The sequence below is a fragment of the Miniopterus natalensis genome, chromosome 11 (assembly GCF_054644295.1).
Source record: "Miniopterus natalensis isolate mMinNat1 chromosome 11, mMinNat1.hap1, whole genome shotgun sequence".
Classification (NCBI taxonomy): Eukaryota; Metazoa; Chordata; class Mammalia; order Chiroptera; family Miniopteridae; genus Miniopterus; species Miniopterus natalensis.
The window spans coordinates 58,151,737-58,166,751 of record NC_142091.1 but is presented as its reverse complement, the minus strand read 5'-3'; the positions used below and the strand labels follow the sequence as shown (position 1 = coordinate 58,166,751).

The 15,015-nt window shown below is 43.7% G+C and overlaps 1 protein-coding gene across 2 annotated transcripts in view; it reads left to right on the top strand.

The window, feature by feature from the left end:
- MPPED2 (metallophosphoesterase domain containing 2) overlaps positions 1 to 15,015 on the top strand; it is a 163,886-nt gene that overhangs the window by 80,342 nt on the left and 68,529 nt on the right. For both annotated transcript variants that reach the window (XM_087821796.1, XM_016206168.2), the window contains exon 4: positions 8,130 to 8,355. In XM_087821796.1, coding sequence (XP_087677922.1) covers positions 8,130 to 8,355 — 226 coding nt within the window. The remainder of the gene's footprint in view (positions 1 to 8,129; positions 8,356 to 15,015) is intronic.

Below are 15,015 nucleotides of genomic sequence, written 5' to 3'. Positions count from 1 at the left end.
CTGGCATAGGGGCACAGTGTTCTGAAACAGGCCCCTGGCGCTGCCCTGCGCAGGCTGAAGGTTTCAGAGACCTGATTGATCGTAGCATATCTCTTTCCCTTAGGATCAGTCCCACAATAATAGACCCGACTTCATGTCTATTCTTTTTAATCTCAGAAAGTTAGTTTCTTTCTGGCACCTTGCCAAGGGAAAGTGAGCCCGAAGGCTGTGCCTTGTGAGTTTGATCTTCCCGGGCATCTGAGAGCCACAGCAGGTTCTCTTTCTCTTTCTCTGTCGTCTCTGTGTTGTTTTCTTCTTGCTACCTAGTGAGCTTCATTTTAACATCAGCGTTAGGCCACCAGCATTTTTGGTTTTCTCATTTATTTTCAAAGTCTGTAACTTAGGAGTATGGAGGGGAGTGGGCATGAGGATTGGAGATCTTGAAATTTGTCACCTTCCTACAGCTGGGTTTTCTTTCACCCAGGAACCCTGGCAGGTGATGTTTGCTTTGGGATGCTCTCCTTCACGCAGAACCACTGTTGTACCCTGGGTTCCTTCTCTTCCTTGGTTTCAGCAGAACAAATAGAAGATAGCAATCAATTAGCCTTGCTTTTCAGGTCCCTGATAAAAGTGGGGCATGGGAAAGGTGGTATCTGTCGTTAGCCACCAACTGATGGCCATTTGGTTGTCCCTACTATTTCCCGTATCCCCTACTCATGAGGAATGAAGAGTATTGTGCAGGAGCCGTCTTCTAGCAGGTGGCAGGATGATTCCCAAGAAAAGTGACTATTCTGGAATTGACTTTGGATTTTGATTTGACCTGAACTTGGGTTTCCTAGAGGAATGCATTCTTTAATGACTTGTAGCAGAAAAATAGGTTGCAGTTGTATGCTACTTAATTTTGAGGGACATTAATTTTTACTGGTGGTATATCAGGGGTGGGGGCAAGTTAGCAAGGAATCTTGTTTGGCCAAAGCAGTACTTATGTGTGTTTATTTTTAAATGGCGATGCGCATGTCCGCTAGTCCTTACTGCTCCCTGTTCCTTCTACCTGGCCCAGTTCACACTTTCGTTTTACCTCTGTGGCTCCCTGAGGCGTTTGGGTTTATTACCTTGAACGTTGGTCCTCGTGCCATAGTCTCCTCTTGGTTCTCATAATAGAGCCAAGGCGCTTGTTTAATTCTGGGACCCTGTGTAAAGTTGAGCAGAGGAGCATTTCTTTCCCTTCTCCTCAAGTCCGTGACCTTCCCTTCTTGGGTAGGCTCCCAAATTCTTCGGGGAGCACGTGGGTAAGACATTGCACCCATAGCTGCAGCAGCATTTGGGGAATGCCTTAAATGAGCCAGGATGCGGGTTGTCATGGTGCGAAGCTGACACGGCTTGAGGTCCCCTGGAGGAGAAATCCATGACATCGCCAGGCAAACATCTAGAAGGGGGGGTTCTATTTCACGGCATGAACAAAAAGGGCCCTAGCTGCCTGGAACTGGAGAAAAGATCACCGTAGCTGGAGGAGTGGTATGAGGAGGCCTTGGGATAGATCTGGAGCCAGGCTTCATAAGGCTGTTAAAAATTTGGAATCATCTGGAAGAAAAACAAGCACAGGAGGCAAAAGAGCTCTACTTGTCCCACTGGTGCCACCAACTTGGCCGGTGACTCTCCTTAGCGAGTGGGAGCACCTCCCTCGCGCTCAGTTTCTTCATCACTAAAATAGAATTGGATACATCAGTGGATTTTCCTTTTAATATTTTTAAGCCAGCAATATCTTTCTTCAAATGAAATCTGCCCCCAAATTGTAACATAAAGGAAGGCAGCGCTGCTGTAGTGAACATGAGGGTGGGTCCCTCCCTTCTGCCTCCGTCTCTTTCCTCGGGTCCCCTGCTCCACCCCGGGAGGCTCAGGGGGCACAGCTTTCAAATCACCACATCAGGCTGTCTCTGAGGCTCTTCTGGGTTCATGTGCTGTGATTTACGGGAGCCACTTTAAGTGACAGACTAAATGCCCCGAATTTGATAAGGAAGGGAGGCTGACCTTGACACAGTTCTCTGTATGTGTGCTTCAGAGTTGTCATGGATTTATCAGACTTACACGTACCTGAAGATCTGCAACTTTACTGAATATTCCGTTCCTCCCTACACACGCATCCGATGCTGTAAGATATTGGAGACATTCTGAATGAGCAGTCACTGGAGAGAAACAGAATCTGGGTGTCATCTATCCCAGGTTATGCTAGTCACTGTGAATGAGAAGCCGATCCAGGCACATTTTGTGGTATTCCGTAAATATTAGAAAGGATGGCTGATGGAACAACAGAGGGAGGAAAGAAGTGATGTGTTCAGGGTACACATTTTGCAAGATTACAATCATCTTGATAGAGGTGGCTGCGTTTGTACTGTGTACAGCTTGGAGACCTTGTAGGCCACCCACCATCCCCTCTAGATCCAGAGGCCTTGATGACCTTAGTAAATCTTTTGTCAACTTGAAGGACACCGTGGACCATGCCAGCTTCTGCCTTTGGAAAATCAAAGCTTTCATTTCCATCTTCAGATGCTTTCCTTTGAGAATAGTGCTGTTGTGACCAGGGAGTGATCCAATCTGTGGATAAACTGGTGTTTTCTTGGATAGCACCTGGGAAGGTTAATCATTATAATGATTATTATAATGCAGCTCTTGAGTGATTATGAAGTGTTAGAAATTGTAAGTTCTTTAAATGCAGTATCTTATATAACGCGCAGAAGACCTTGGGGGTAGTAGTAGTATTTTGCCCCGTTTATATTTCATGAAACTGTATTTCAAACGGTTGTTGGAGATTATTTGGCTGGACTGGATGACACTTCAGTGGGACAACATGACACTGGTGTAACTCTGGTCATAGCCCAGGATGACGAGCTCAATTTCTGGAATTCTAAGGAAGCTCCTGACAGATCTTGAGAGATTCATTCCTTCCTTCACTAATTCATCAAATACTGGTTGTGCTCCTGTCATTTGGACCGTGTTGAATGGGGTACCTTGTGTGAAACAAAGAACCACAAGCCACGCTCCATGCCTTCAAAGACCTCGCAGTCTAAGGGGAGAGACGAGTTGTATGCAAAAAGCAAAACTTATAAAATCAAGTGAAAAATACTGAACATGCACTGATTGTTTCTACTTCATATCACGCATGCGCTTTAAAAGCTTTTCTTCATTTTATCTTGAAAACGATGAGGGGGGTGCAGTTATTACCCGCGTTTGCTAGTGCGCTTTAAGAGAGCTTAAGGACTCCGTCCAAGGTTATGCAGCTAACACATGCCGCAGCCTGGAGCCCCCACCCTTCACCTTAGGCCGCCCCCATGGTTTAAATTGTCATGGTTTAAAAATTGAATCACAAGGAATAGAAATGGGAGACATACAGTCAGAAAATATTAAGTAATACCCACAGAAGTAAAGGTGAAGAGGGAGAGTGTAATGAGTCAGTGAAGAGGCAGAGGGAGCTGAGGAAGACGAAGGAGGAAGAGGAGCAGCAGATGGGGAGGAGGGAACGAGAGTGTGACGTCAGTAATCAAGGGGATTGATCCTCTGAGGCACAGGGGTGCCACAGTGGCAGTGGGATCAGTGGAGATGGGAATGGAGAATAAGTCTTGGCTTTGGCTGTTAGGTCATCACTTATATTCCAGGGTAAACTCTTGGAAGACTTTGTTGGGTCAGTTCTGAGTAACCATTTGTCTCTAAGTTGCTAATTCTGATAATGGCCCATCAGGCAACACAAACATGGATCAAGGGGCCAGATGTGACCAGTAATAGAAAGTGGGAAGGTCTGCGGCAGATGGAGGTCAGCTTCGCCCGATCTTGCAATTTTCCAAAATAAGCTAGAAACCCAGAACTCCCGATTTCCAAATATTAGTTCAATTGAAAAAAAATAAAACACAATTGAGGGCCAACTATAATACATCTGTGGGCTGAATTTGGCCCACCAGTTGCTAGCTCCTGGAATTCTCTTTCCAGAACTATAGAAGTGAAATGAGGAGGCATCTCAAGGAAGCCACAAAGTTAGGGATGGTATAGAATTGTATGTGAGGCGCGTGCACGCGTGCGTGTGTGTGTGTGTGTGTGTGAAGGGCTGCTTGTGTTTTGTTTTCATGGGATGGGAAAACATAAACTCGCTAAGGAAGCGATTACAAAGAGAGAGACAAAGATTCAACATAATCTAAGAGAGCTGTTTGGAAAGTGCCAGTGGGAGTGGGAGGAATGGAGTTAAGAGGCCTGTTATTAAATGAGGTACAAATAGAGTAATAGGGCAGGTAAGAGGAGTGAAGAAAGCCTTCCTTGAGGTTAGAGGACATGTCGTATGCCCAGTAGGGGGTCAAAAGGAGCCTGGCAGCTGGAGAGGAACCTGGAAGGGTTTGTGGCGACTGCTTAGGGACCAGGCGGCAGCCAGAACGTGGGGCAGTTAGAACTCTAGGGCCCAGTGAGGACCCATCTGACTTTCAATATCCTGTAATTTTTAACTGAGCATCTATTTATGTGAAACTGTGAGGCACTAACAGATACAGTAAGAAGACGCAGGTTAGAATGAGACTTAATTGCTGCCTCTAAGAGTTTATGGTCTCACCACGGTCCATAGCTCCAACCAGACCCAAGGGACTCGTTTTCCACATTTTATTCATCATTTACTGCCATCATCATACCTGTGAATTATCTGTGCTATTATTGGCCATATTTGTGAATTATCTGTACAATTATTTGTTCAGTTGTTTTCTTTAAATAATCTCATATTTTATATACAGGCTGGGGCAAAAATAGGTTTACAGCTGTGAGTATGTGAAACACAGTTTATTTTTGTATTTTTATTGTTATTATTATTAATGTATTACTTTCCATATGAACAACTTTGTAAACCTACTTTTGCCCCACCCTGTATAAAAATAGAAAAATAAAAACTAGAAAAATGAACTAGTGTATTATTTGCACTGTTACATTGTATCTTTTCAAATATGTATTTTTATTTTTTATTATTTTTTTAATATATCTTTATTGATTTCAGAGAGAGGAAGGGAGAGGGAGAGAGAGAGAGAGAAACATCAATGATGAGAGAGTCATTGATCGGCTGCCTTCTGCACGCCCCCGACTGGGGATTGAGCCCACAGCCCGGGCATGTGCCCTGACTGGAAATCGAACCCCGATCGCCTGGATCCTAGGTCGGTGCTCAACCACTGAGCCATGCCTGGCCGGGCAATGTGTATTTTTAAAACATACAGAAAACTACTTGACATTTTGCCAAATGTGCATCTCCATTCCATCTAAAATAATTTTATGTATCACACGTAAGACATAGGTCATGTCTTAGGAAAGATGGAACTGGTTAGTTGGTCAAGTTCTTCAGGCCATTTGAAGCAAGAGTTTTTCCGTGTCGGAATGACACTATGAGGCCTTGATTTTTTTGTTCAGGCAGGTCAGCTGCTATCGGTTAGTCTGAATAAAGTGGATAAAAGCAGGCACCTTTTTGTTTGATGATATTTGAATACCAAGAAGTTTGGAGCTTGACTGCAGAACCTTCCAAATTAATCTAGCCTGAAAAAAAAACTAAAATGCTGTCAAGTAGCAGGAGGTTTGTCAGCTGCCCTGCTTACACTTTTCATATAAAACATAAAGGTTGGCAGATTATAGAGGAAAGGTCAGTTCAGCAAAAAAAGAAAATATGTCAGACAATCTCATAACATAGGTGACAGAGACTGGAAGTTGGGAGCTGCTATTGGATTCTCAGAAAGAGATGAGTTTGTTGGCAGTGTGTAAATTTCATCACCGTTTCTGCGGCTGTTCATTTTGGTGGCTACTTCTTTATGTCGAGTCTCCCAATTTGATTTAAAACACTCTGAGGAGTCCTATCTTCCTGAGGAAGATTTACTTTGCAGCAGTTTTACCTTTTTAAAAAAAAACACAACAAAAAACAAACTGGTCTGAAGGGGAAACGTGTGCTTTCTTTTGCCCTGCCTCCCAACCTCACCCATGCCATCTCTGCACCAAAGCTCTAAAATGGAAAAAGCGAGAAACCAAGCCCTGTTGCAAGAGCAGTGGTGCATAAAAAAAGGGTTTACAGTGAGTCCATCATCATGAATGATTAAAGGGGAACTGGGCAGCTACAGCCTGACTTGTACAAATACAGTCGCTCATAGATTCACGCTGGTAGGACCTGCCATGGAACAGATTACTGTCCGGGAAAATGCTCCAGCCTTGGGAACACAGGTAAACTTGGGGGGCGGGGTGGTATTAGGCCAATGGAGTCACAGAGCCATGATATTAGAGCCGTGGGGCATCTTACAAATTTCCGTCGTGGGCAGTGCTGGGAATTTGCAGCCCGTTAATGCATCTTTTATCCATATTTTGAGTGCAAGGAATTGTGCAGAATATCATCATTCTATCCAAGCAGCTTGCACTATGAATATGCATTGCACTCCTTATTGCCTTATGCTGGTACAGATTATAAACCCCTATAAACATGCATTTGAGAGAGGCTTCCTATTTTCCATGAGTTGTCCACCTTGCAAATAACTGAGACCAAAGGCACGCCACCCCATCGTGGACTAGCAGCCGAGGATACCCATTGACACTTGGCCACAGTGTTTCCAGTTTCATCTTTCTGCAGTGTTATTTTCCCACTCCTTTCATCTCTCTCTTTAGCCTCCCCATTAACCCACATGCTATATAGGCAATTTTATTACTGTTAGAAACCTAAAAAGTGAAAGCTAAAGAATAACCCGTAGCATATTGTAGCAATCTTAAAAATCACTTCGGTGTTGGCAGACACATTTGATCCCAGTGTGCTGCTGGGATTGCGGACTTCACCTTGTAATCTCTACAGTGTGCGTTGCTGAGATCCAAGTCGACCCATGACAAAATCTCCCCGCACCTCCCACCCCCAAAATATATAATTCTCTTCCTCACTAAGCTTCATTAATTAAATCATTGCCTCTGGCTTGCTGGTAAAGACCAATTCTTTCCAAGTGTATCGAGTGTCCTGCTAGTGGTAACTTTCATTCTTCATGCAGTCGCAGGGAACATTCATTTTGCGTTGGACCCAGGAGCCTGGGGAAGCTGGAATTATAGGCACCATTGTCCCACCCCTTTTTCCTTTCAAAATAAAATGAAATGAAATGAAATGAAATGAGCAGCAGCCCAGTGGTGAGGCTTGAGGGATGGGTAATGAAAACGCATAGAAAGGGCATTAATTTCAGGATGGGGACAGCTGCCCGACACTATCTCCCTTTGGATTTTGGTTCTTATAGCATCACGGTGAGTTATTAATATGTATGATCTGTACTTTATTCAAACATTATAAATCTATGCAGAAGTCTGGTGTTTGGGTTTTCCTTTATAGCTTTCATTCTTCTTCCCAGAATTATCTCATTTCGATCGGGAAACTTTTGCATAAAAAGCACACACCGAGAACTCACATTTCCATACCATAAATATTAAAAGGGGGTTAAGCTTTACAGTTTCTTCCCCCATCCCCAACCGGTAGAAAGTTAGCCTTCTAATTGGGGGGGCAGGGGGAGGCATTATTAATGTTCTTTTTATTCCCGAGCCAAAAGGTAAACTTTAATTTACAGTATGGAATTGTATTACGTAGCTCCTTTCATTTGTGTAAATTGTGAAATGCTTGACTGTGCCACGTTTTGTTTAAATGGAGGAATGTTAAAAATCTAGCAGTTATCTGAGTTGTTAAGAATAGCTGGTTGGCTTATTTATTTTATTGAATAATACAGTATTAGTTTCCGGCGTACAACATAGTGATTCTATGTTGAAATACCTTACGATGTGGTCTGCTTATTTTTTGAGGAGTGAACCAAGTCCAGACCTTTCTTTAAGGATCGCAATTAAAGTGCTTTTTGCCAGATTCGTCGCAGTGAATTTGTAGCATACAGAAGAGGAAAATGGAACCAGAAAACTTAATGTCTTCTTAGTAGCTTTTTAGCTTCTTAGCAGCTTCCCATTTCCCGTTTATTATCATTTTTGTTAGCATAAAGGAGTAGTCATAAATTTCGGTTCCCATGGAAATATAAAGGAATGCATGAGCTATTTCATTTGGGTGCACCGTCTGCTAATCACACAGCCTCGGCTGTTGTACTTCGTGATGGGAAATGAACGTGCTAATTGGTGCTCTTTTTTTCTTATTTCAGGAAACCTGCCATATGAATATAAAATAGTGATTGCTGGGAACCATGAACTGACATTTGATAAGGAATTCATGGCAGACCTCGTTAAACAGGACTACTACCGTTTCCCCTCTGTGTCCAAATTGAAACCAGAGGACTTTGACAACGTTCAGTCCCTCCTGACAAACAGTATTTACTTACAAGACTCGGAGGTGACAGTGAAGGGATTCAGAATATACGGTGCGCCTTGGTAAGTGTTCATTCGAACAGTCCTGCCTGCCCTCCGTGTTTTCGCTCAGCGCTCAGCGTGATGCAGACTTAGGTGCTTTCAAGGAAACAGATAAAGCTGGAAAGGAAGCTTGGTGCTGTCTTTCGGACAGAACCCGTAGCCTGGCACTGCTGCAGAGGCCGTGTTTACGGCTTTCATTGGGGTGCAGAGGTCTTTCAGCCAAGACCAGTGGGAGCAGGGCTTTGGTGGATGCGGGTGGGGCTTCATGTGCGTCCCTGGGACACAGAGGATTTGGGGGAAGGTCACCACTGTTCGTCTTCACGCAGACTCAGCTACCCTGAATGTTCTGTCAGCCTCGGCCACTTATTTCCCTCTCATTTTATACTGGAAGCACTCATACAATATCTTGCTTAGATTAGGGTTGCTTGACTCTTGCTACACATCAGAATCACTCATTCTGAAGAAATACAGATTTTGAAACCCTGCCCATCGAAAGTCTGATTCTCCCTCCCGATGTGGAGCCCAGAAATCCGTATTTTTCAGAGCTCCCCAGACGAGGCTGATGCATGGACAGTTGGGAAGTCACAGGGGGAGAGCTCAGGACTAGAGTTCTCTGCTCTGAGGTCCAGAAAACTTGGAGCAGGTGCATATTCTTTGGGGCCAGACAAGACCTATTTTGGCCTTGGCTCTATTGTCTGTTGTCTGGTTTTGAAGAAGCTAATTCACAGAGGTGGAGCTCCAATTTCTGCATCTCCAAGGGGGTGAAAATAATACCCACGTTAGATGGTTATGATGAAGATTAAAGTAGGTGACGTTTGCAGTGGATTTAGAAGAGTCCCTGGCGGTTTGCTTAGGGTAATAATTACTACTTTTCCTAGCCTTGGCTCTGCCACTAAGTATTTATGTGAACTTGAGCCCTCAGAGCCAGTTTTTAATCTTTAAAATGGGACTGTTAGATCAAGAGATCCATATCAAAGAAGTCTTGGATTTTTATTATTTATGTACTTATTGAGAGTTCTATCTGTACATAGAGCTGAAGAATTAACTTCTACCCACCCAGCAGAAGTATTGCAGTCCCGCCGCAGGAGTTGCAAGTTAAGACTAGAAGAAGACAAACAGTAAAATCAGATTGGCCACCCCACTCTACAGTTTGGTTTGTAAAACCCTCCGTAGAACAGAAACTTGAGATAGTTCCTATTTTATTTGGCACCCAAAAGGACTGATGAGCGGGTACAGGAAGTATATCATGTTAAAATCAACCTCCGAATGATTGTGAACTCTTAATTGAGTCCATACTATAAATGCCAGGCACTGTTCTAAATCCTTTATATCCATTATCTCATTTATTGAGAAGACCTTTAAGAGATGGGTACTATTATGATTCTTATTTGGCAGATGAGAGAACTGGGGCACAGAAAGGTTAAGTAACTGCTCAAGAGTCACACGGGTACTAAATGGTCGCATCCTGATTTGAGTCTGACGGCAGGGTGCATGGTGTGGCTGGGGTGGCAGTGGTCATGGTGTGATAATTGGTGGTTATTATCTGAGTGGGTGTATCCAGCTTTATTGGTGTATGTCAGTGAATTATTTTATATGTGAGGTGGTAAAGGGAAAACAGAATAAAGAGCAGAGATCAGTCTTTTCAAATAGGAATCTGAAAACAGATCTCAGGGTAGTGTGGGATGTTGATATGAGCATTTCTGGGTAAAGAACAGGAGAGAGAGGGAACTTTTCCAGCTGCTTCTTAATGACCATCTGGTAGTTGAGGCATGACCTCTGACTGACAGAGAAGCACTGCATGGAGTCATGATCATTTTTTTCAGTAACTTCAAATGATTTTTGAAAAATCTTCAGAGGGTACAGAAGATTGAAGGCTGCTCCTGAGCAAGCAGGTCTTTCCCAGATCCCTGGATTGATAGTTGTGGAAGGGATGACAGCAAACAAACCTCCTCCATATCTGAGCAGATCCAAACCTGTTTAGATCTGGTTTAGCTAAATCAGATACGGCTGTGATAAATAAGAGAGCGATTCTGGATCCTGGGGCAGATCTGGCAGCATCTCACATTTTTTTCAAAAACATTATAGTTCAAAAAATGTGATGTGATGAGGGATAATTCATTTTTGGTGGTGGTGCAAACAAACTTCGGAGAAAGTTTATGTCTGAACTGGATTCATATCATCCAAAAATTTTATTTTAACATTGGAAAGGTGGTAAAGTCAATAAAATAGGCACCATTAGCCATCTGAAATGTTATCCTGAGGTTGTTTTTATCTATAATTTGTTGGGGTTTCCAGAAAGCTTGACTACTTCCTGCCTAGCACCTCATTACAACAAGGGAGATCTTTACTTGGAATTTGTCTCACCCATAGGAGTTGTTGCTGCTTTGTGTTTGAACAAAAAATGCAGAGGTTGATGAAACAGAAATTTCAGTCTCATCCTGTATTTTGGAGGCATCAGTAATTTGGGTCTTGCTGTGAAGCTGTTTTGTTAAAATGAATATTCCCAGGACTGTTGATAACCTGCACAGTGACTTAGGAACTCCTCCATGAGCATTTCTGTGCAGGGAGGGCAGATTTTCCCAGCCCTCCCACTCACTCAGCCCTGGAACCTGGGGCAAGTTTCTGAACATCTCCATGCGTGTGTTTGCTCATCTCTAAAGTGGGAGATAGCAACGTGACGTCCCTCACATGGTTGTTAGGAGGATTCATGTGTTAATGCATCTGCAGTACGCAGAAGACTTCCTGACATCGAGTGAGCATCTGATAAGTGGTAGCTGTTACTGATATAGTGGGGTTGGTGTTTCCAGGGTACTTTGTACCTTTTTCCGCTTCATATGAAGACTATTGCACGAGGTAGGTAGGAGTCAGAGAGGGTGGGTTCTAGCCCTAATTCGGCCTCTACTGATTGTGTGACAAGAGGAATCACTGAACTTCTCTATTGGTAAAAACGGGCAATGAGATCTGCACTAGTCTCGTCCTACGTCACTCACTTTAATGTCACCAAAGTCAGAGTCTTCAAAGTCAGGATCTTGCGGGCATGCTTGATTATCTTAATATCTTATACAATTTTTAACCGCTTTTTGACTAGAAGCCAAGTTACCCCTTTTCTCGCTTCAGAAGCTGGGTTTTTCCATCCCTGAGATTCTCCCATAGGTGAATGCCCGCTGAGTAGTCCATTAGATAGTGCAACCGCAACACAGTGGAAACTCGTTTAAGTTTGATTTACGTGCTTTCCCAGTGACTTTTTTGGAGGAAATACTTAAGTTCTGATTTGCTGATAATGCTGGTGGTGTTAATCTAAAAACAGAAATCAGAAATCAGAACGTTGGTACTAAGGATTTCCATCCTGTCATGGGTTTCTCAAAAGTAATTGCCATCTGACCAGGAAGACAGGTATGACTCATGTGTCTAAAACATGTGGACTTTGACAACTTGGTTTCCTGCAGCAAAGGAGTCCTAGTCCATATCTGTTACATGTTCAGAACTTGTAGCATAGCTGAACGTTTCCTAGAGATCAGGGAGGAGGAAAGCAGTATCTCCTGATGTACAATTTAGCAGAAATGTGTATGTGGAAAATAACGTAAGACCCTCCAAAGCATTCCTGTGTGTTTACGATTGGAGTGTGCTGTGGGACTTCTTAGATCCACAGGGAAGGGGATCTCGGTGGTGTTTGATGGGCCTGGGAAAATTCAGCAGCCAGTACCAATAGTGTTGTAAGTGGGGTGCCTTTTCCTGGGAGAAAAGTGCTCCCCTGCAAGGAGGATGAGAGTTGGCACATTCCTGGAGACACCTGTGCCACAGGAGGCCTTATGGCAGCTTGTGTGGCTTCTGCTGTCCTTCACTGTCTCTTTATTACAGGAATCTTAAAGAAAGGAATCAGGCGTGATGTGCTGTCATCTTTGGGAGCAGCAGTCCAGTCACACCTTTTCTTAACATGGCCTATTATGTTCTCTCCCTCTTTGAGGGACAGAAGAAGACGGTCTGTGTTACCAGGCAGCAAGGCCCTCCTAGGACTTTGCTGTACGACAGGAAAGCTGTAGGTTTCTTGCATCCCTTGTGTTGATTCTCTGCCTCCAAGATGCTTCCTGATTTCCTCTTTACGACCACCCTCGGTTCTGTAATCTTTTCCAGAGGCTGAGGATGGTTAGAAAGAGGAGACAACACTCTAATCTGTCCTACATTAGCCACTGTGGTAACACACTGCTTGTCTGGCCAGGGTAGGGGGGCAGTGGCATTTTAGAATCATTTTTGTGTTTCTGGTTACTGATCTGCGTAGCCGTCATTTTAATGCAAGCAAGTTTCTGTAAACTCAACTCGTGGGACTTGGCATTTAAACATCGACTAACCCTTTTTTTCCCCTTTTCTTTCTGATTTCAAGTGTTCTTTTGTTACTAAGATGCCATATAGAAGAAGAAAAAAAATCCAGGTACTCATTGATCAGTAGCCAAGTTGCAAAACGTCAAAAGTCCAATGGCCCTGCCTGAGCAGAGCGGCCCTGTGGTGTAGCAGCAGCCTGCGCCTTGCTCCCTCTCCCCGGCAATGCGAGCCGGTCCCCCGCGGCTTTAATGAATATGAGTGGGGCTTTCCGATGGGCAGGAATTTGATCTCTATGCTGACCAAGGGGTCAGGAACAAAGAGCACATTTTTTCGTGTTAGAGCAGACCCAGGTGTAATTTGTCAGATTTAGTAACTGTGGAGGAAGTGCCTTAACTTCTGCAGCAGGCAAATTAGATCTGGGGCCTAGGCGGTGTAATTCTAAAACGGCTGAAATAGCAAGAGAAAGCCCATTGAGTTGCATTTTCAAAGGCAGAGGGAGCAGGGTTTTCTTCCCGCCTCCTCTCTTCCCCCCATTTAGGATCATAAGCATGTTGAGTTCATTCATTCATTTGGATGTAATTTGCTCAGCATTTTTCAAAGTGGGAGTTAAGTGTTGATTCGGCTCTGCAGCATTTGTAATTGTGCCTGCCTACCAAGAGCTACAAGGTTGCTCACCTCTCCTTGTTCTGTTCAGTGCAAGAGTACTATGTTCACCCTGTCAGAAGAGCGTCAGATGTTTTAATTTCCAGCTATAAGTTTTGTAATGCATCATGGACTCTGATGACAGTCTTCAAGTTCTTGAAATAGCGAGCAAATTAACAGCAGATATTGAGTGAGATGACTAGAAAACCAATTGGCAACTCATACGATAGAATTCAGATATGGGGATGGGTGGAATGGGCTCATTTATTTTATTTTCACAGTCATACTTCGTAATTAACTTGGGCCAAAAAAAGAAAAAGAAAGAAAGAAACTCTCCACCGTTCAGCAGGAAAACCTTTTCATGCTAAGAAACCAGATCTATACAAACAATATTGGTTCTGTACCACGTACTCCGGATTCCGGCTTTTCTTCAGGAGGGTTCAGAAAAGTATTGGCACAGAAAAAGGTCTGTGTGTGTAACTGTGTGTGTGTAACTGTGTGTGTGTGTGTGTGTGTGTGTGTGTGTGTGTTAAACAAATATGCACTCCGCTTTTACATGATTCTGTTTAAAGGCCCAGGCTAGCATTTCATTTTCCTTGGCTCAGGGCCCACAGACTCTCCCATTATGAAACCTATGGCCAGTCTGCCCTGCTCTAGAGTTTCAGGCTCTGTTTACATTTTTGCCTGTTGCAGAATGCAGCTGACTGCTCTTAAAGCCACACAGGATCAGATTCACTTCTGGTTTAACAACTGTCCTGTTTATTTGAAAAAGGAGAATGCAAAGCCAATCCCTTTGCTTCCTACCTCCCATTGATTGGGAGTCAGTAAATAGTGTTTTGAAAGCCAGTTTATGCGGACCTTGTGATGTTGGAGCCACCTCGTACCTTTCTGCCCACCCTGTCCAAGCCTGGGAAGCCTGTCTCGGCCTTTCTCTGATGTGTTGGTGGCAGTTGTATAGACGAATGTGGCATAGAAGTGTCCGTGTGCATATCAGCCATTGACATACCTTACATTTTCTCCTGCACATTCCGAGAGGCAAACTCAGTCAGCAGACAACGATAATAAACTTACATTTGAATGGTATTTTCACTCAGAGGGTTTTCACATGTGTTATCTCACTTGGGCTTCACAGTCATTCTAAATAATTAAAGTTTAAATTGAAAAGCAATTCTAGACAGTTAAAATAAGCAGGGTATGCATTAATAGCAATAATAGCCAGCATGTACAAGTGTTTATAGGTCTGCTCAGTATTGCCCCCTTTTGACAGAGGAGACCAAGATAGAGTGTTTGACCGAGAAGGTGATTGGCCCAAAGTCAGGGAGTTAGTTTGGGGGAAAATGGCACTAGAATCCTTAGCTCCATTGCTGAGTTCTTTAGACTAAACCAGGGTATCCTAGTAACCACAGATGTCCCTCTGCTCCTTGACCTGAGGCAACTCAGGAAGTGGCCACTTAGAACACTTGGCTGTGTCCATCTAGTGACAAAAAGGGCACACAGAAATCTAGGCCAGTACCCTTCAGCAGCTCTCAGGACTCGGTGATATGGTGCTTGCGGGGGCAAAATAAAAATGTGGAGGGGACAGAACAAAGGAATGATCCAGTATCTTTTACATAGTGTGCTCCAGAACCTACGGTTTTAAAAATGAAAAATCTACATCTCCTAAGACATGGATCGGGTCCTTCTGGTCTTTCTGCTCCATTGAGACAGCTTGTTTCCTTTGCA